Genomic DNA, 22708 nt, shown 5'->3' with positions numbered 1-22708 from the left:
CAACATAAAACATAGTCACCCTACGCTTTTGCAATGACACACCTAGCCGCAATTGCAACCATGTGCCAGTGCATCCACACACGGTGACTTCTTTCAAACAGATGCTCCTGTCATTCTAGCAGCAACACACTTAGTCACAATTGCAACCATGTGCGAAAGCATGAATGACTGGGAGCAACATAAAACATAGTCATCCTACGCTTTTGCAATGACACACCTAGTCGCAATTACAACCATGTGCCAGTGCATCCACGCACGATGTCTTCTTTCAAGATTCAAGCATATGAAGCATTATGAAATTATTTGAGCACACATTCATGCATTAGATGCTACCGTCAATCTAGCAGCAACACACCTAGTCGCAATTGCAACCATGTGCTGAAGCATGAATGACGGGAAGCAACATAAAACATAGTCATCTTGCATTTTTGCAATGACACACCTAGCTGCAATTGCAACCACGTGCCAGTGCATCCACGCACGTTGACTTCTTTCAAACATATGCTCCTGTCATTCTAGCAGCAACACACCTAGTCGCAATTGCAACCATGTACCGAAGCACGAATGACTGGGAGCAACATAAAATATAATCACCCTAAGCTTTTGCAATGACACACCTAGCCACAATTGCAACCATGTGCCAATGCATTCACACACGGTTACTTCTTTCAAACAAATGCTCCTGTCATTCTAGCAACAACACACCTAGTCGCAATTGCAACCATGTGCCGAAGCATGAATGACTGGGAGCAATATAAAACATAATCATCATACGCTTTTGCAATGACACACCTAGCCACAATTGCAACCATGTGCCAGTGCATCCACGTACTATGATTTGATAAAAGAAATTTTATACCTTTAAGTTTTAACGCAAAAAACTCAAAAAAACATCAATAAAATAAGGAAGGGTTTAAAAAATTATTGCTACACTGCTTTGAGAATGTGGAAACGTTGCTGGATCATTTGTCAAACCAAATGGCATGACTCTAAAAGCATAACAACCCCAAGGGGTGATGAAAGTTGTTTTTAATTGATCCCCCAATGCAATACCTATTTGAAAGCATCCAGAGAAGCCATCCCATACCGTGTACTTTTCTTTACCTGCTACCTCATTAAGAATCTCATCTTGAAATGGGAGGTGAAAGTGATCCCTTTTTGTTGCCTCGTTGACTGGACGATAATTGACACACGCCTGTCAAAGATTTGAGGTGATGTGTATGCCGCAATTTCTCGTTTGAGCTTGTGAGATTAAGTGTTTTGGGTGCTTTTTATTGCCTAATACTAGTTCATTGTAAGAGGTTCGAGTGGTGAGAGGTCTCCCACAACCTAAGACGATGAGTGTGTTGGCAAAGTATTGAGCACGTGTTGGTGTAGTCTCCATGCAGGCTCTTTGATAGTGTAGTAAGGTGTTCTTTCACCTCTCAAATTGCAAGGCAATTGTTTGAGCAACCTCACTCTCCATCTCTCTCCGTTCTCTCAATGGCTCCTTCTCTCTTCCTTCTATAGAAAATTGTTGCTTGTTTGTGTGTGTTTTGCGTGTCTCTCTTAAGTCTGAGGACACTCTCTTCCGTCCTAGTTGGCATCCATAACTAGGTGGTGCCCTTTTCAAGTTGGGTTTGGCTAGGGTTTTTTCTTGGTTGTGTTTGTGTTGTGTCCTAGCTTCATTGAGCAGCACGGGAGCCATGAAGGGTGTCTAGAGGCCGCTCTTCTTGTTTTCCACCCTCGACCGCCTCAATTTGGTGGCCCCACTGAGGATGAGTGATTATGTTATCATATACAGGTTAAGTCTCCAAAATCTAGTTGTTTTTACATGAACAATCCGCCACCTCCTAATCCTTCTCATGCAATTCAATTTCATCAGTTTCATTGGGTGCAAGGGATTAGGATAAATGTTCGCATTGATAGGAAAATCTTTTTTCAACAACGTATTGTATTCCTCTTTGGTGTTGAAGCATTAGGAGATATTCTACAATCCTCAAATCCTATTATACTCCCAATTGTAGACTATGATGTCTCTTTTGATGTGCATGTTTTTATCTTGTTTTAGCTAGGTTAATGAATCAAAAGGATTTGTATCGTACATTCATTCCTTTGGCTAGACAAGACGTGCATGTAATAGTTGGCACAAAGCTACAATTTCAACGTGTTTTCCGTCGTATGTTTGAACCTAGGCAAGTAGCAGCTATCAATGCCTCAGTCAATTCGTTCATTTTGCCATTGATTTGCTACGATCTAAGCTTTGATGTTTACATTTTCATTCTACTTTGAAATTTGATTTTGCAAAAGAAAAAAAATAAAAAAAGAATTTTTTTTGAGTAAAACCAGCAACATGGATACAACTAGGCAAATGAGTGGCTACTCCTTGTTCTTTGGAGAGCCTAGGGAGGATGCAGAATTACTCTTAGCAAATTTCAAAATTTCTTGCCGCCATCAAGAGGATAGTAACTGATCAAGAACGTGTAGAAATGTTTGAGGTAGTCCTTGGGAAAGATGCTAGCACTTGGTTTGACTCTTTGCCTGAGGAAGTTAAGGGAAATTATACGAAAGTTGTGACTTTCAAGGGATACTTCTTTGATCCACAAAACACTCAAAAAGTATGGCAAGACATTGTCTCTCATAAACAAAAATACTTAGATGACTACTACTTGTATAAGCAAGAATTTCTATATCTTTGGGCTTTATGGGTACGAAATGTTGCTAACCTAGGTGATGGTGCATATTTTATAAAGAAGGAAAGGTTCATAGCTAGTCGCTTCCCTGATCTTCAGGTAAAGGTGGAGGCGGGTGCGCCCGCTACCTATGATGCAGCTGAAACCAGAGCTTCCAAGAAGTATACGAAACTCAAGTGCCTATGGGGAGAGGTTCCAATAGAGGGCCTTAGACCCAAAGGTAAGTTACAAAAATCAATGTCTAGGGAGCTTCCTGAGGTAACAGCTGAAGTCATCGAGAAGTTAAATGAATCTTTGTGCAACCTTTCAATTCACCTTGCACAAGTTGTAGGTCCAAAGGGACAAGCAAAGAAGCAAGAAGAGCGAGAGCCACGACCTAGGACAGTCTTGCAATGTTGGAATTTTGGAAAGTCTGGGATGTATAATTGTCCTTGGCCTTAGGGGGAGCCAGGGAGACCTAACTTGAATTACCCAGTGATGAATGCAGGTGAAGGCACTAGTCAACGACCGGTGCTTTTGCAGAGACCAAATGCTACTCGACCTCCACAACGGCAAGTAGAGGGAATACCACCTTTGCCTAATCCAAATGTCAATGCTGTAGAAGTCACAAAATCCAAAGAGGGTGACATTGAAGCAAATGGCATCAAACGTGGTTGGGGAAAAGGTAAGGAAAAGGAAGGAGTAACATCATATAGTGACCATGGACGAGGAAAGAAAGCAAAGGAAACCAAGGAAGCCAAGAGGACCCGGCACCGCATCAACCTTCAAGACTTCCCTCTTGGACATGGTATGGCTTCCTACAACCTCATGGAGGACATGAGAGGTAAGGGTCCAAGCATATCATCGCCTCAATTTATTGCATTGTGCCCACAAGTTAGAAGGGAGCTAACAAAGGCAGTTAGCATTAGGAGAAGGACGAAAGAAAATGTTCCTGTTGTTAAAATTGCACATGCCCAAATGAATGAGCATATTACACCTGTGCTAGATTGCTATATCAAGGGAAAACTAGTTAGGAATGTTAGGGTCGAGGCTATGGGGGATGCCGCCTGAGCATAGCCATGGCGAGGAGGTCCAATGCAGCAGACGAGGAAGAGAGAGAGAGAGAGAGAGAGAGGACAAAAATTGCACGCTATTCTTTTATTGATTGTTAAAAAAATCTTAGAATGTATATAAAGCCATAAAAAAGCCATGCAAACTTAACTTGCAACTAGACTATCTTGCATGTTTGTGCCCACGAGCTAGACAAACCTGGGCTTGCATACCCAACAACCCCCCCCCCCCCCCCCCCCCCCCCCCCCCCCCTCAAGCCCAAACCACTGACAATGGACTTGAGAAAGACCATGGCAGAGTTCATTCACCTGAAACCATGAGTAGAAGTCCCCCCCCCCCCCCCCCCCCCCCCCCCCTCAAGCCCAAACCACTGACAATGGACTTGAGAAAGACCATGGCAGAGTTCATTCACCTGAAACCATGAGTAGAAGTCCCCCCCCCCCCCTTGACAATAGCATAGGTGTGTGTGTGTACTTCCCTCAAACAACCATCAGCGTGAGACATACCAGAACCCGATCAAACAACAAAGGGTGGTCTTACCACTTTTTATGTGGCAGTGTCTATAACCCGTACAATTTGGACATGATGACAACTGACAAGCATGACTGACAACAAATACTGTAAAAGGAGGCTTTGACTGAAAGTTTATGATGGCTTTGACAATAGACAAAAACTGACAAAATTATGACACTAAACTGGCAAAAATAGTTGGTGAAAAACTTGTATTGTAGGCTCAAAGCAGATGCTTCTTTGTTCTTGCAATTGTTGATGTTTTTGAGCATGTCGTAAAGCTTATTTAGCACTTGGAACATGCCTATGCACCGCATGTATTGCAACTGCAGGTCTACACCTATCATACGTAACTTTCTTATTACGTGAGTTATGGTGTTGTATGAGTGTTGTTTCTCTTCTCCGGCATTACTTTTATTAGGCATAATTACCATCGTCGAGCCGATGACAGTGCCACAAGATGCTTTCACTTCCAAAATACGTCCGGCTCTGTGAGATGATGCTAATATGGTCACCAGAACACCGTTCTCTTAAAACCAAATCTTTTAAAGAGAAGCTACAGTCTTGAGATGTCGTAAAAACCTTGGTCGAGTCACACACTGACTTGAGAAGCCCGGCAAGACTATGTGTTGATGAAGCCTAGCTATGGCGGGTTATGCCGGTGTGACAGTGTGAATGGGCTCTCACTTAAATCCAAAGACTTTAAATAAGGTAGACAGTTTAATAAGCAGAAAATAATAAAAAACCAGAAATGGAAAATTATCTGTAGCAGCAAATAGCGCCGATGAAAGATGCGGTTGCAATAGGCTACGAGGGCGAGTTGGGAGTCGCTCAAGAGACGGGATCGCATCAGCAAGACAGGGTGAATCTACTGATGCTGAGTTTGCTCGCTTTAATGCAGTTCGACAGGCGTCCTTCCTCTCTGCAGGCGACTGCTCCCATGAGAAATCGAGCCGAAAGCCTTGTTTAGGCGGCCCACCTGGGCTCTGATACCATCTGCTAGGGTCGAGGCTATGGGGGATGCCGCTTGAGCATAGCCATGGCGAGGAGGTCCAGTGCAGCATACGAGGAAGAGAGAGAGAGGACAAAAATTGCACGCTATTCTTTTATTGATTGTTAAAAAAACCTTACAATGTATATAAATCCATAAAAAATCCATGCAAAGTTAACTTGCAATTGGACTATCCTGCATGCTTTAGGAGACTGTGCCCAAGAGCTAGATAAACCTGGGCTTGCATACCCAACAAGGAAAGGTCTAGTGGATGGGGGCGCACAAATTTGCATCATGACAGAGGACTTTATGCAGAGACTATGCATGCACATTCATGAGACGCCTGAAATCAAAGTGAAAATGGCAAATAATAGCAAGGCTAGGTGTTTGGGAGTTTGTAAGAATGTTTCTGTGGAAGCTTTCGGCATTAAGAAGGCTGTTGATTTCTATGTTATGTCTACAAGGGGAAATGGCTATCCATTTATCCTAGGTAGACCGTGGCTAATGAGAATGCAAGCTTTGCAAGATTGAGAAAGTGTAAAGTTGATTTGCAGGAATGACAATCACAAGAAGGTTGTCTTTGACATGAAGGAGCAATGTCAAGAGGAGCTCCATGAGGAATCTTCTCAAAGTGAAAGCGGGGATCATTGGACCGATGACACCTCGGAAGAAGAAAGCAGTGGTAGCACTACGGAGGAGGAGTCATCCATTAAAGTCATGGGTGTAAGTTTTAGGCCAAACTAACAAAGAGACATCTTGCCAAGGTTTAGAAGAGGTAGGGCCCCAGGAGAACCGAAGTTTGCATGATGAAGAAATGCTAGATGGTATGTTGTCAAAGACTCTTACTTGGGAGGAAGGAGAGGAGTTCAAAAGTGTGCTAAGAAAGTTTCCTAGGATTTTTGCTAAAGATACACAGATGTACGTGGAGTGGATGCCATTCAACACAAGATCGAGCTAAAGCCAGAAGCCAAACCTAAAGCACAAAAGCTACAAAGGTTAGGAGTCATCAAAGAGCAAGCACTACTCAAAGAGGTCCAGATAGAATATGAATTGGAGACAAAATCACACCTTTGGAGCACCCAGACCTCAAATTTATGGATGACTGTAAGGATAGGTACAATGGTGTCTTGAGATGTGAAACTCTCACACTCTCTCACTTGAAAAATATAGCATCAATGCTATAGCGCACTAAAGTGTGAATCTCACACTATAGTGTCTACAACCAAGTCTCTCCTCACGCCTCTAGTGCTAGAAGGCTATCTATGTGTGTTTACAATGAAGGGAAGGGGTCTATTTATAGGGTGGAGATCACTTAGTTGGATTATTGCTAATTTGAATTACAAGCTAGCAAATTAAGCTTAGCATTTTTTGCATTTTCAAAATGGACTGGGCCTTTCTTATCTCCTTGAGTCACATGCATGTGGGCTCAAGAGAGAGAGCATTATTGATGATGGTGAATGAAAAAGGAGAGGAAAAAAACAAGGGAGAAAGAGAGTTCTACCACTACTTATCCTTTTGTCATTAGGGTTAGTGTTAGTAGGTTAGTGATTATGATTACAATGAGGTGCACACAAGGTGCATGACAATGGTAAAATTCCTTAAGAAGGTATTGAAAATTAGGGGGATAGATGGAATCGGAGAGGAAATTCACCTAGTGACACCGGTGGATGAAGCGTCAATGTGACAGAGTCGCGGTTGATGGTGACGTTGCGTCGATTTAAAGACTTCAAGGTCCTCTTGCTGAAAATCCTTCATTGGCAGAGATAAATCATATCCAATTTTCTTTTTTTTTGTAATTTTCATGATGGTGAAGAGGGAATGTGAATATGGGAGTAGGTGTAGAGATATATGAGAGTATGTGTGTATATCATGGAAGCTATGGTGAAGAGAGGGAATGAGGATGGTGAAGAAGGTGATAAGAGTCATGGAATGTACAGGTTTGGGTGTGGACAGGAGAGGGAGGAGTGTGTAAGAGTGAGTAGGTGTGTGGAAGGGTGAGAAAAAATAGGAATACTTTTGGGTGTATGAGGTGGCAGTTTTGAAGTCGGTCATAAAATTTATGTAAAATCTCCCTTGACTCCAAAAATTTTGAAAAGATTATGAAAAATACTTCAGCTTACGAGCTACATTTTCTCTTGTAGACATGTCCTCAGATTCGGAGCAGAAGAGGGCGCCAAAATTCGAACAAAAAGCTGTCCCTACAACACCTCATAAGGCTTGAAGTGGGCCACTACTTGATTCTTTTTCTTTTGTAGCTTCCAACTGAGCCCCCCATACATCAACCATGACCTAATATTGGCAAGGATCTTGCACACATGTATGGTATAAGATAAGTATCAAATATGATATATACCTGTGGGTCGAGAAGATAGGTTAGCTAATCATGGATCTTATGAAGAAATGGACACATGGGATGCATGGTGGCAACTAAAAATATATATGTGAAAAAATAAAAGAAGGAGAATCATGAGGGAAGCTCAATTATTATCTAGTTTGAGTGATTTATGGAATTTATTTGAAGATGAAACCTATGTACTTGTGAATATTTATCTGGGAGGAATGGAAAAAATATGACGGAGCCGATAATATGATTGGTGAATTTTTACGGTGAAGTCACACAAAGTTTCTTCAAAGCTTGTGTGAGTAGAGCTTAAGGGATAGAATGATAGTAAAACATGTATAAGGAATGTTACGCGATGGAAGCTAGCATACTTAAGCCTGATAACGCACACCTAGGAATATATATTTGAGTCCTATCCCTGAGTGAAAGAAGAAGTAACACTTCCAATGAGTTATTTTTAACAAAGAACTTGAAAAGTTTTGAAACATGATAGTATTCGGGAGTTGTGGGTTGCTTGTTGGATGTGTGTGTGAGTGTGTGTTTGAGAGAGAGAGAGAGAGAGAGAGAGAGAGAGAGAGAGAGAGAGAGAGTTGTGAGTGTGCGAATGCAGTGCACGTGCGGAGAGTGAGAAGGGGGGAGAGAGAGAGAGAGAGAGTACAGAGGATGTTGGCGGAGCTCCTAAATCTCACTGTATGAGCACAATGTGAGAATGAGTGTGAGCCCCTTATTCTTTGTCTATATAAAGAATAAGGAGATAAATGTGGGCGCGGTCATGGACACTGGTCGGTAGACACGCACAAAGCACGGTGAGGCACACTATCTTTACCTAACATTCTCCCACTAAAGTCTGTGTGCCGATAAATGGCAAGAAGATTAGCCTACAACTAGTATATACAAGAGGTGAGAGAAGACAGCTCTCAACCTATGTCCACTGGCTCACTGTGCAATCGCTCTAGTATAGATGCAACATGCATACCACTAGGGCTAGAGCTACGATGACACCCCTGCTAAGAATGACTGCAAAATCGAAAGATCAGCACCACTGCAATCACACACAGCTGCCTGAAGGACATTGTCGCCCTCAAACGTATCAGACCCATCATAGAACAATGCATCAGTCTTTGGCTCAACTGATGTCACCTAAACTGATGACTGACAAAGTTGTGCATCCCAAGGGATACCACTGTATGTGTGAACGTCACCACAAGACAAATGCACAACCTGCTCTCCATGCAACACATCTGCAAAAGAGACACGCCTCGTCTCTCGCTCCAAGTATGGCTGCAAATACACATAGACTACACTGCCTCGTGTGTCAGAAATATACAAAAGGTATACCAGATCACTCCTAGCACATCTGGCTATCACCAGTGATCCCCTATGCATCTAAAATGATCGCTCTCCAAGCAGTACACAATGTCCACTACTCTACAACTGACGCACTGAAATGAGACTTTGGTTGAGTTCTGGTACATAACGTACATCTCGTAGCGTAAGCAATATACCGTAATTAGGTAAAGACATGCATACATCTCCAACACCCTCTGTATCATATGTTGAACCATCAACAAACTGCACACAACCAAGTCTCCCACTAGAGAAAGAGTAAAACAAATCACGACATGGTGTCACGTGAAAAACTACATGCTTGTCTAGTAGAAAACGCATAGACAATGTGTTATCCCAAGACACAAAGTAGTCTTAAGGCAAGCTCGACTCAAAAGCGACATGTCCGTCACATGCATACTCTCTAGCATCTGTCCTCGTAGTAGCTCCATGCATCTACCTCATACGCCTGAAGCAACAATATCTAATGTGCCATGTGTGACCACAATGCCAATAACGCAAGTATCGGCAAGAACGAGATCGTCGTCCCTCAAAAGTCATTGTAGTGGACTAACGATCACACATACCTGCAACCATAAGTGGATGGCCTAAGAACCAAAGTATGGCGAGAAAACCTGTAACTAGTGACTAGCAAAGTCTGTAGCCACACAAGCATACGTAATCCTCACTCCTATGAAAGTGGGTACAAGAACACCAAATTGTGTCCAAACTGACAAAACCTGTCAATGTGAGAGCCAAGCTCGATCACAAACTATGGCAAAAGCTCAAGACAGCTGATGTGTCGAAATCGGTATGCAAGCCAAAACGCTGCAGAAGATGTCCTCAACTGCAAATGGCAACACCTGTGGGAGTACTAGACTCAACATGTAGCCGGGAGTCAAAACTGGAAGCTGCAAATGGCCAAGCATTCACAGCTCAAGACCAAAAATGCAGAGTGAAACACGCTTGCGATGCAACATCCAAAAGAGAAAACATTGCATGCAAATCCTGAGTGCTACAAGCAATCATAATCTCAATCATACCAACGATGCACATAAAACTGGTATGCAAGCCAAAACGCTGCAGAAGATGTCGAAACCGGTATGCAAGACAAAACGCTGCAGAAGATGTCCTCAACTGCAAATGGCAACACCTGTGGGAGTACTAGACTCAACCTGTAGCCGGGAGTCAAAACTGGAAGCTCCAAATGGCCAAGCATTCACAGCTCAAGACCAAAAATGCAGAGTGAAACACGCTTGCGATGCAACACCCAAAAGAGAAAACATTGCATGCAAATCCTGAGTGCTACAAGCAATCATAATCTCGATCGTACCAACGATGCGCATAAAACTACTGAGAAAATTTCGCCAGAGTTTCATCAGCAAAACGACTACAAAACCAGTAACCAAAGTGACTACACGCTCAAAACCATGAGCAACCAAAGAGCATCAAACCGCACTCCAAATGCATGCACCAATCTCCACACTTTGCATACATTATTGCAAATACCTATGCAAATCTAGTACACAAATACTTGCTCTACTTGTGACTGTAAAAAAAGATGCTCGAGACATACATTGCCGAGCTCAAACTGCAATTACATGAGTCTCCCTGAGTATCAAACCACATAAGGCATACATCGTATCCTCAACTTTTCGAACACCCTATAGTCGGTCAGTCCATATCTTCCAAACCGTTCAAAATTTGCAGAAACTTCCTTCTATAAAGTTGTAGACCATGCAAAGACGGTGTAGTGAGAAGGAAATGGACCTAAATTTTGTTTTTTTTATAAGTCAAAACAGATGTGCAAAAATTTGCAGTTGTGTATCTTAAACGTGTAGGCACTCTAAGTGACGTATCTCAAAATTGGTAAAGATTTTGAGAAAACTTTCTTTTGCAAAGTTGAAGAGGACATAAAACCAATCATAAGTAGAGGAAATCGGCTTGAATGAAAGCGTTTTGATAGGCCAAAACCGACCTACAAAAAACGTGCTGCAGTTTTTACTGCTTCTCCGCCTGCTTCCCCGTTGAGCTCCAATGGTGCTCCCAATCCCTAACTGTGATACCAATTGTGAGTGCGTGAATGTGGTGCATGTCCAGAGAGAGGGAGAGAGTACATAGGATGTGAGTAGAGCTCCCAAAATCTCACTGTATGAGCACAATGTGAGAATGAGTGAGAGCTCCTTACTCTTTGTATGTATAAAGAATAAGGAGATAAATGTGGACGGCCGAACACTAGCCAACACAAACGAGCAAAGCACAATGAGGCACACCGCCTTTACCTAACAAGAGTTGTCTCAGAGTTGCAAATAAACGCCATTATTTTTTATGCTAGCTCCTCTAAGATATGGATCAACAAAAGGGTAAACCAAAAGATCATTTGAATCTTTCAAGCTTCTACAAAGTTTTCAAAGATAAAAACAAGAGGAGAGCAACTTGCACAAAAACAAGTAGTTCAGGTGATAGAAGATATATTTGGAGATTGGCCTACAATAGTCCAAGATGACGATGACGACATCCAAGAAAATCAAGAGGCAATGAGTTGAAAATCAATTTCTAAAGGGAAGAAGCAAAGAAGATGCAGGCCGGCATAAAAGTATGATCATAAATGGGTGTATCATATGGAGATTGAAGGAAAGCTAAGAATAACATGTGACTAATGCATTAATGCCAAACGTCAAAATAAGCATGTGCCCACAATGCAAATTCATGCTTTGAACGAGCATAAAATGTCATCCTTAAAGTGGGCCAACAAGATTAGCAAAGCGTGCATCCGGCTTTAAGATTATGTAACCACTTGTGAGGATAGAGAAAAATGTGAGTAATCACAGTTAGCGGCATATGTATTTTTTAGTGTGGTGTGGTGGGCCTATGGAGCCCTTTGAGAAGCTTTGTCTTCATCAAATCGAGCAAGGGTTGCCCAATATGCCCATTCATGGCTCATGTGGATTATGGAACGTATTTAAATAGGAAGTTCGGTATGGAATTTGTTCGTTATGGAGCCAAACTCATGTAAGTTACTTGCGATGCTTATTTGAACTACTTCATTCCATGTCAATAGAGGTATTTTTAATTAGACCAAGCGTAGAAGGTGGTTCAGGTGGTTCTTGCTGATAAAAAAGTAACATTTGCTTTAATTGGGAGAAGGGATATTTTCACTTCCTTCATAGAAGCAAGCAAATTAGGGGGACACTAGCAAATTAGGAGGCACTAGTTGGTGATTTTTGCCTTGCACAACGAAGGGCAAAGTGTATGATGGCCCTTCCTCCGAAGGCCAACTAAGGGAATTTCCTTTCCTTGGGAAGGACAAGGGCACCCTTCAGTTTCCGAGCCTAAGGAATTTTTACAAAAACATGTGAGGAACAAGCACCCTACAAACTACCTATATTCTTTTTTCATTTCAAATATCTTATTAAGGCTTTTAACTGTATTTGTTGTTGTCGGATAGCAACATAGTGAGCAAGAATAAGTAGCATAAATAATACCAAATCATTTATTTACAACATCTTCAGACACAACTGTGACGTTTGTAAGTTGCACAGCTACTCCATATTTGAAACAACAGAGGTAAATTGACAAAATTTGAAGGTTTTTAAATTACACTAAATTTTTCAAAATTTTGTAGGTTTTCTCACCTTCAAATATAAAATTTAGAGGTAAATTTCAAAATTTGTAGGTGGGATTACACTAAACCTAGGTTTTTTTCGAGCACTAGAAAGGGCCACCTCTCTCATTAGATAGGCCCTTAAGGTCTCATGGGATTGTTCCTGTGAATCTGTTTAAAAAAACCTTCTTCTCTATCTGTAATCAATAGCAAATCACTCGTGTCTTTTCAAAATGTGCAGCACTCTGCCTTTTCCTTGGACCGGGGTAAAATCTCCTTTTTTTTTTTTTTTGAGAAAACTGATTAGATTAAAGGAAAAAAAAAAGGAAGGTACAAATGCCCCTAAGGAAGGATAGGGGCTATCCTGGCCATAAGTAGAATGACCTGAGTGCATGGGAATTTTCCAAGGTGGCTCACATTTTACTGTGAAATACGGGCAAAATACCAAAAAAGGGGGTAAAATGCCCATCAGAAATCAACCCTGAAATTGGGAAACGCATTATAAGACTACATGACATTTATCTTTCACAAAAAGCCAAGAGTAGACTATGATTGCTACTGCAACGGCGTCATAAATGCATATAAATGCACCATCTCAACCATTACATGTCATTTTCGACACAATTGCACTAAGAAATAGACATACTCGTCAATACAAACTCATTGGAAGGTGTAAAGATCATAAACAGACATTGCACTAGACATGCTGGTCAATACAATTGCATTACAAGGTGTAAGGAAAGACAATCATCACTTCTTACAGACAGACTTTCAATGCACATAATCATCAATAGACTACTTTTCTCATTTCATATTACGCTTGTCAGTTGCTGAATTGCTACCCACAAATATGCTAGGAAGATTTCTGAATGTCGTATGTTAGTGCTTGATAGTGGCAAAGTGCGCCGCACATTAACTGGCTCAACCTCAAAATAAAGCAGGGCAAAGTTTGCATCTTTACACACTCTTACAGAGTTGCACATGACAAAAGTCTTTTTCTAGCTAGGATACTCTGTGAAGGTTGCAGAAGATGAGTTTTCGTTCCAACCAGGGGTCCAGACGGAAAAACCAGGACAACCCACCATATAAACCTATGAATATCTGACCTTCACGTTTTCACAGCAGCAGTACATAAAGCACCCAAAATCTTGTCCACAGCACATAATACAGGATATCAATTGCTGGTCAATTGCGACGTTTCTTCCAACCTCATCTTCTTCGCTCACACTACAGAGTTTGATTAACCCATCCCAAAAAGGTTGCCTCAAAACTGAGAGATTAAAAACTTCTTCAAAGCAATATGCCTTACCTCTTATGGAGATGCACCATGCGTTGACATGCAAATTCCTCGAATGGGTCCATTGCATTTTGGGCATGTGTCACGGTTGATAGCACGATGCCGGAGCAAACACTCAGAGCAGTATTCCAAGTGCATGCAAGGAATGACGACAGCATCCCTAGGCCTTTTGTTGCAAGCAGGGCAGAACACCTGCTGTCTCTCCTTCTCAATCTGCTTTACATGCTTCTCAAGTAATGCTTTCCACGACTCTTTCTCCTGCCTGTGAGAAATTTCGAGGGCCTCTTTTTCTCTCTCAAACAAAGCACTCTGTTTGGAGCTCTGAACTGTTGCTTGTCTCAAGAGAGATGCTTGCCTTTCAGATTCTGCAAGTGCACGTTTTCGATGATTTGCAAGCTTCTTCTTGAGCTTCCTGCATTTGACATGTTCTTTAGCAAGCTTGTCTCGAGCCTGCTGCATTTCCATCTGCTTTTCCTCAAGTTCCTGCTTTTGCATGTCGTGTTCATTATCAATAGCAGCCTCTATATGCTCCAGGAGGGTCATGGTGGCCTTGCGAAACTGTCGAAGCTCGGGGTGGGTGGGTCTACGCGCATGGATAGGATTGAGGGAGAGCATGCGGACAGAGAATTGAATGTTTGTGAGGGCTCTAGAGAGCCATGAGGAGTGGCATGCATGCGAGGTACTGCTGGGGCTCTTCTATACTCTTCAGAACGGAGTCCGAGCACTGAAAGCTTCTCTTTCTCTCCTCTGTAGAGAACTGTAGGCAAAGATCAGCGGAGATGGCGCTGGCAATGGCCTGGTGGAAGCAGCAGTCAATGTTACGCAGAGCATCTTCGTCGTCAAGAGGAGAGTCCTGACTATATTCGTCTGTGCTGCTCTCTTCTTCATTATGCTCCTCTGGTTTGAAGCTGGGGTCATTGATGCGGTCGTCGAAGGCTTCTGTCGAGTCTGCTTCTTCTTCCTCTTCTTGGTCCTCCAGCTCGACAAGATGCCTTGGCCTCTTGCTGCTTTCTTTCTGCCACATTCTCCTGTAAGCTGTACCAAAAAAGAATACATTGAAAGCAGAATTATCCGTTTCATCGAGGCAAATACAATGCAGTCACGGCCGATATCACACATGTGGACAGTGGAATCGTGGATTGATGTCTAGGGGTCACCAGGGCTAGAAAAATACATTTTTCCTAACCTATCAAAATAAGGGGAAACTTGAAATTCTCCCGGTTTTTAGGTCAAAATTTGAAGGTTTTGCCGGTAATTACACTAAAAGTTGTGTAAATTTTCCGGTTTTCTTAAAGGCACGCTCAAAATCTAACCGGGATTTTTTAATTTCAGCCGGTTAAAATACACTAGACCCCGGTTTTTTTCTAACACTGGGGTCACCTCAAATTCCTCATTAATCAATAATTAAGTAAGTTCATTAAAGGCCTAAGTACAGCTTAGAGGAGTTCCACACCCTTTGCCTTGCACGCATTGCCCACAACCCCCCTCATGACTCCATGGCACTAAGTGCCACACAAAAAGGGGGGGGGGGGGGGGGGGGGGGGGGGGGGTTTAAGGGGATCGACGGCTAGGAAGTGGACGAGGGAAGGTCGAGGAGGATTAAACCCAAACGCGCGAGAATCAAGGCAAAACGAGGACAGGCCAGCGCGAAAAAATGGGCCGATCGTCGACCCAATTAGAACCCAAGGCCTTGCTGCCCAGATTGAGATGCATGGGCTAACCATCTCACCCGCGCGCACATGCTATTATCTTGGGCCGTTTTTATTGGGTTTTATTATTAAAACATAGGCACTGCCCAGGTTTAATATGTGGTCGGGTTTAATTCGTGGCCGGGTTTAGTTTTCAAGTTTATATCTACGGCTGCGATCTCCCTGATTTCTGCGCGCGAACTTCTCTCTCCCCGATCCCCTTAACCCCCCCTCTTTAATGCTATGTGTTACTTAGTCCTGAGGCTCATGACTAAATGGCACGGGGCTTTTAATGAAGACTTCATCACGGGATCAACGGCGAACAGTTCAGCGTGTGGATCTCCAAGAGAGATCCGACGACAAACAAAAAATTGGCAGCGAGTCCCCGCCCCCCCAAGTTTCGAACTCGCACAGGTATTGTGCCAACCCAATGCTAACCGGGCGCGCACGTGTATTTCGTTGAAAAGTGGGTGTGTTTACATTTACTTGTGCTTGTTTAAGTTTACTCTCTGGATGTCCGATTTTACAAATTTTTGTCCGAGTTTACTTTTCCCAAATCGGACAAAGCTGCATGTCTTTGCTTTTGTGCCTAGACTTCTGTTTCGTGGATCCCATCACCGGGGGTCATTTAAGACCCCGTGTTCTTTGGTCCTTAGGCACAACCGCCCATCACCTCCGCCAATTTTGGCAAGTTTGTGATATCTCCCTTTCCTCAAGAATTAAATAAGCACAGTGCACACTACAAGAAGCACTTCTAACTTACGACGGTAACAAGAACGCATGAACACGGGCAATAATTTCCCAAACGTTGCATATTCAATGAAAAATTTGTCAATAGATGAAGATTCTATCTTGAAATGTTAAGGGGGTATCATGCCCCACCAAATCTAAAAAAATCAAGTAGTGGATGCTAGGCAACCCGGTGGACATCTATGCCCTGCAAGAAATCAAAGTTGAGGGAGATGATCTCGCTAGGAGGCCGAAGGAAGTTAACCCTGAGTTTGTATGGATCACCTCTTCCCATGCTAGAGGTTCAGGTGACACAGCCATTGGTCTCAAGAAAGAACTCTAGCATGGGAAGAGGTGATCCATACAAACTCAGGGTATGGAAGTAAAGAAGTCTTAAAAACAATTTCTCATCAAAACCAGAAAAGTAGTCACCTTAGCAAGAAAGAAGAGGAAGGACCAAATGTACTCTGTGCATGCTAGAATCTTCCCCTACATTGGATACATAAATACAAAGCAAAATCTCAATCCTAAGATTGCAATTGAGGGCTGAAGAAGATGTTTTCCTTTAACACTCTATCCTCTTTTTCAAGGAACGGTGGGCTGGCAAAGCAGATAGACCATCCAAGGAAATGTTGAGAAGTTTAAGGAAGAAAAACACCAGAGAGCTAGTCATTATGAAAAATATGAACCCTCTAGGGGCCCTTTGGGATTAAAGTTAATTAGAGGCCAGCCAATAGGAAGAGGGTGGTGGACATACCTTATACCCTCAAAAAAGTAGGGGGACAAGCCTTGTACCTCTTTATGGCCTTTTACCTAGTGAGAAGGTAAGGGAGGTGGCTAGGGGAAACGGGGGGGGACCACTTTGACCTTTTTTCCCCCACTTTTTGGTCCGGATTTAAAAATACACTAAAAAATTCAACTTTTCAAAAAAATTCAAATTTCAAAATTTCCCTCTTTAAAAGGTCCCCAAACTTATTTCATGGTCAAAAAAGTATTTTTGACCTCCAAAAGTAAAAAACGTGCACTAAAAAATACAAAAATTTGATTTTTTTCAAAAAAGTTCAAAACATCATTTTCCACCCTCCAAAGTCTTTCCAAACCTATTCTATAGCTAAAAAGTGATTTTCTCTCTCTACAAACTCTTTTCTAAGCTCTCCATTGCTGCAACAACCACATGCACCCCCTATAGTGTAACACTATCTCTCTACTAGCTTTCTTCCACCTCCATTGTAGCACCAAGCAAGCTCCTCCCCCATCTCTTCCCCTTGGCCACCACATAGTTTCACACCAATCTAGCTCCTCTTCCTTCTCTCACCTCCATTACACCATGAAACAAGATTCTACTCCTTCTAATTTTATTCACTCACACTACATGGAAACCTCTACTCCCGAAGATGGAAAAAATATGAGCTCACATGACTTGAATACCACAACAATAGGAGGTGTGAATAGTGTGTGGGCTTTGCAAAGGTTCATCTCCAACATAAAGATAAAATGGTAAGAAAACTACCCTTGTAGCTTACATGCAGATCTTAACATCATCTCCATCTTTATGCTTATCATGCTGGAGAGAATAAACCTCTTTATGGATTTCAATGTTTAAGCTTCATACCTCATAACACTGGGTGGTGCTATTTTGTTGATGGCTTTGGCGCGCCATCTATAGTTGTGTAGCATGTGATTGAGTTTCACAATGCAAGTAAGTTGTGTTATCTATGGAGAGTCATCAAAGATTTTTCTTATAATTTATTCTTTGTATAGTTGTCATTAGATTATCATTTTCTACTTTATAACTTTGTGCTCACATAATATGTTGTTTACTTACAGAGTCAACTTCTTTTCAGAGGACATGAGCAAGCAAACATGTGCAGAGATGGAAATCACTCTATTTTTGTTCCATGAGGAACCTTCACTACGATGTTAAAGGATTTTGATAAGAATAGTAGAATTTGTAGAATCTTGAACCAATAGGTACTCTCTAGGAGCTCTTAGAAAAGCCATCCATATAATACTACTATCTTCCCTAGTGTCATAGACACACAAATACTCAAGTGTATATGAATCTCTAGATGAGGAAGAAAAATACTTGTAAGAGAAGCCTGATAACAACAACATTGTCTCCGTTTGTAATTATTTTCATGAGGCTGGATTCTTCTGTAGATGCAATATAAATGTGTTTTTTTGTTAAATGGTGTCGCATTGAGTGAGAGTATTTAATTTAGATTACTGGAGTTTCATACAGATTTGAGAATTATTGTTGAACTTTATGGATATTTTTATTTGTCTGTAAGATGTTTCAAAGTCTCAAGTCTTAATAAAAAATTCAAGCAATATTTTGATTTCAATTTAATCATTAATGGTTATTCTTATTAAAGTGGATCATAACCTTTGTCAAGATGTCCTCATTTGGGGATGCTGAATATATATCATTAACAACGTTTCACAAGTTGAGAAAGCTAAATTCTTGTTTCCCAACATGTTATTGTTTCCAAACTATGCCTATGCCAAGCTTGACTTAGAGAAATGACAACTTGAGATGAAAGTGTCTATGTATAAGGGTGACTTATTATTGACTCATATTTCATCATACATATATTGTAAAGCCTTTGATTTTCCACCTTTTTGAGTAGCGTTGACAAGTTTTTGGTATCAAATCTTCTTAAATATCCCTATTCATGAGCTATTGGTAGCTATTTCTTTGGTATTGCTAAAGATGATACCAATAGTTATTACCTTGTGAACTTAAGTGTTAAATTGTGGATTTGATTTTTACTATGTAGCTCATTTGGATAGAGAAAGTGTAACATAAATTATATTAACATAGAAGATATGTACCAATCGAGCCTATGTAAAGTGCTAATCAAGAAACCTTTGGTTGGATACTATAACAATAGGGGTCACATGTGGTTTCAAATACCAAAGAAATGGCTTAACCGAAACATTTCCAAGAACACGAGGTGGACACAAGGAAGTAAAAATTGGCTCCTTGTTTGGTCAATTTCTAGTGTGAATGTTTAGTGCACAGGATTTGTGAGGCCTTTGACCTGAGGAGTTCACTAAAGTATATGTAACATAGCACACGTGTTTAACATAAGGAATTTTGTATTCTTGTAAAGTTACAGAAACATGTGTAGATAAGGTCTATAAGGGGTACTTTTAATCCATTCTGGTGAACGCACATGATATAGGAAAATTTTACATAGTGAATGTTCCAGACCTTTGAACACATAGAAAAAGGGACCGGGGGGGGGGGGGGGGGGGGGGGCGGGGGGGTTGCTCTGATTACATCAAATGCTACACCTCTAACTCATGTCCATGCATTAAAAAAGCCTTTATTTGTCATTATAAGACCCCAAGGGGGGAGCTCTTGCTCTCTGTGCGTCTATCTTACATCCTTTTCTCATACTTATACACAATAGTGTTACAAAATTTTCCCATGTAAAGACTCCCAGGGCCCTCAACAAGAGTGGCCACAAGGGCGCGCAAAATGGCCATTTCACGCGCCCTTGCGGCCACTTTTTTTTTTTTTTTTGAACTTGTAGATTTGATGCAAAAAAAGACATACCTTGCTCGGATTCTCTAAAAAACAACGTGCAAGTTGGCAATCTCTTAAAAACTAATGTAAAACATACATTTCTTACTTTTTCCTTAATCTGCGGGCTCCAACAAGCATTAAAACCATGGAATCTAAAAATACTCAAAGAACTAATGTTTTTTATTGTGTTAAGGACTGTATTTTCACATACAATACTTTCCCAAAATCTTGCTCTAACACCTTCAAAGGCCCCAGGGGGTGAGCTCTTGCTCTTTGTACATCTAACTTATAGCTTTATCTCAGACTTATACACAATAATTTTATAAATTTTTGCCATGTAAAAGCTTCCAGGGCCCTCAACAAGAGTGGCCACAAGGGCGCACAAAATGGCCACCCAAAAGTCTCAGATGGCCATTTCGTGCGCCCTTGCAGCCACGTTTTTTTTTTCTTTTTTTTTTAGTGTTGAACTTGTAGACTTTGATGCAAAAAAAAACATATCTTGCTCGGATTCTCTAAAAAACAACGTGCAAGTTGGCAATCTCTTAAAAACTAATGTAAAACAGACATTTCTTACTTTTTCCTTAATCTGCGGGCTCCAATGAGCATTAAAACCATGGAATCTAAAAATACTCAAACAACCAATGTTTCTTATTGTGTTAAGGACTGTATTTCCTACATACAAAACTTTCCCAAAATCCCGTCCTAACACCTTCAAAAGTGGCTTCCAAGGACTGCCCTCGGTCAAAATTTGAAACTGAAGGAAAATAATCATAATGAACTCCTAAACTCTATACAAACTTTAAAATAACCAAAATTTCTTTCAAAAAAAGTTATTACTAAAAATTTGAAATAGACTTCCCTTGAACTTCCCACGACGATAGAAATCAAAGGGTTTAAGGAGAGATGTGGCATCGAGGTTTATTCCGTCAAGATCTCTTCTACTTTATCATGTCTCCTCATGTACAATCTTACCAAACAAAAACAAATTTACACTTTAAATGACTACAAATCTTATTTAACTTATCAAACAATCTAAAATATAGTAGACCTAGAGTGCACTTTCACATTAACAAACAAAAAAGTCCAAATTTCTTCTCATTAACTTTGATAAACTGTAAGATCCCCGTCCTAAAAGATCGGGGCGACTTGGAAGATAGCCTTCTTTATCCTCTAAATCCGTTGACGACACCCTACTCCAATAATGTGAAGCAAGGGTACGAGCAACGAAAGAGAAGAAGACTTCCTCCAGATGTGTTCGTATTTACAGGACCTACACCACAAGCCAGGTCGATAAGAATAAAGGTTCTATGGACTCTAGATCCTACATTATAAGAGAAGAAAATCCCCTTCACATATTAAGGATTCAAAAACAACGCCTTTTTCCCCGCTTTTAAGAGGCACGGCCGCCATCCTTAAATCTGAAATATGACAAGAGATAAATCTCTAACTAACGAAGACAAAGTGAAAAGTACTCGACTAATCGAGTCCACCCATCCTTGACTGGTAACCTGAGCAAATCCCCACTTTCCACACCGCACTCACCCGTTCTTTTAATGTTATCTAATTACTACCACGACATATACAACAATGTTCCTTAATTAATTCTTAATACAAGTTCTTTAGTACAATCCCTTTAAACATCATCAAACAATTCTTTCATAACCAGAGTTAAAGAATTCTATAATCCTCAAAAAAAGTCTTTAGTTTCTATACAACTTTTGCCGCTAACCACGACTTTCTCTGTCTAACCGACAGAGCCTTTGCAAAGGTTTTTCCTAATCGCTAACCGCGAGATGCGCATACTTCCCTTTTGCTAACTGCAAGGGATATCTTGCTACCCGCAAGGCATCTTGCTAACCGCAAGGTAAAAAAAGAAAGTTGATGACCTCAACTTTAATTTCTGCTAACCGCGGATTCCTCTCGATAACCGCGAGTTCCATCTGGAAACAAGATTTTCTTTCAGTATTTCATATTCTAAATGTTTCTTTCAACAAGATCAATCAAAATCATATTCTCAAACCATAATTACTTATCAACAATATTTCTTTATCAAACAATAACAGTTTATAAAAACAATACTTTTACTACTTTATGAAACATATGCTTGTTTCATGTGATTGAACAATCACGTTTCCGGTCGGGTTAAGGTAAGGTTAAGTCTAAGTTCATCTTACCGGTCAACATGAATACTATGCATAATTATAAATTTGTTTTACCGGATTTGGAGCGCGTGCGGCTAACTCCTGTGCTGGTAGTTGGACGGCTTCAACTTCTTCATCGATTGATGCTTCCGCATGAGGTATGTTCGGAGTTGACATCCTTCTTCCCACCTTCCTTGGTGGTGCAACGGCAGGGGCGTCCTTGGAACTTCGCGTTACACGCTTCGGAGCCATAGCTTCGGAATGGAGAAAAGAAAAGTGCGTTGATGGAGAGAGAGAGAGAGAGAGAGAGAGAGAGAGAGAGAGAGAGAGAGTGTTCGCAAATCGGGAGACAACACGTCGAAGATTGGAGATGGAGATGGCTTGAAGGTGAGAGGTTAAGGTAGAGAGGCTTCCTCCGGCGCATCATTGCGAGAGAGCTTCCGCTTTTGTAGATGTGTGTGTTCAAAGTGAGAGGAGAAGGGTCCTTTATATAGGCCTTAGGGAGGTGCTAAAAATACTGAGAGGTTTCAAGAATAGGAGAAGGAAAAGCTCGCAAGTCGTCGCGGCTCGTTTTTTTTTTTTTTAATTAAAGCGTTCGCAAATCCTATGCGCGATTTTAAAAAGCTCTATACTTACAAGTTCCCATTCTATTTTGAAAGAGATAAGAAAGAAGTATCCTAATTTTGACTCACCTCTCTTTCTCTCCTAAAAATACTATCTCTAAGCTTTTTCTTCACACATAGGTTGGGTTCCCACATAAACCTATCGTTCCACATAAAGAAAGATCATAAATAAATGGATTCTGAACCCGATTTTCAATCCGA

At 41.2% G+C, this 22708-nt stretch overlaps 1 protein-coding gene across 1 annotated transcript; it reads right to left on the bottom strand.

The window, feature by feature from the left end:
• Positions 1–13280: 13280 nt before the first annotated feature.
• LOC147423174 (uncharacterized) lies at positions 13281–14408 on the bottom strand. Its single transcript, XM_086501378.1, has one exon. The coding sequence runs from the start codon at positions 14404–14406 to the stop codon at positions 13807–13809; it is 600 nt and encodes a 199-aa protein (XP_086357504.1). The 5' UTR covers positions 14407–14408; the 3' UTR covers positions 13281–13806.
• Positions 14409–22708: the final 8300 nt, after the last annotated feature.

This window comes from Adiantum capillus-veneris, chromosome 26 (genome assembly GCF_014529385.1).
Source record: "Adiantum capillus-veneris isolate H3 chromosome 26, ASM1452938v2, whole genome shotgun sequence".
In the NCBI taxonomy this organism is placed as follows: Eukaryota; Viridiplantae; Streptophyta; class Polypodiopsida; order Polypodiales; family Pteridaceae; genus Adiantum; species Adiantum capillus-veneris.
This window is presented reverse-complemented; position numbering and strand designations above follow the sequence as displayed.

What these genes read in the sequence shown, in the direction of transcription:
- LOC147423174 (XM_086501378.1), bottom strand. Translation starts at nt 14,406, where the DNA reads ATGCTCTCCCTCAATCCTATCCATGCGCGTAGACCCACCCACCCCGAG.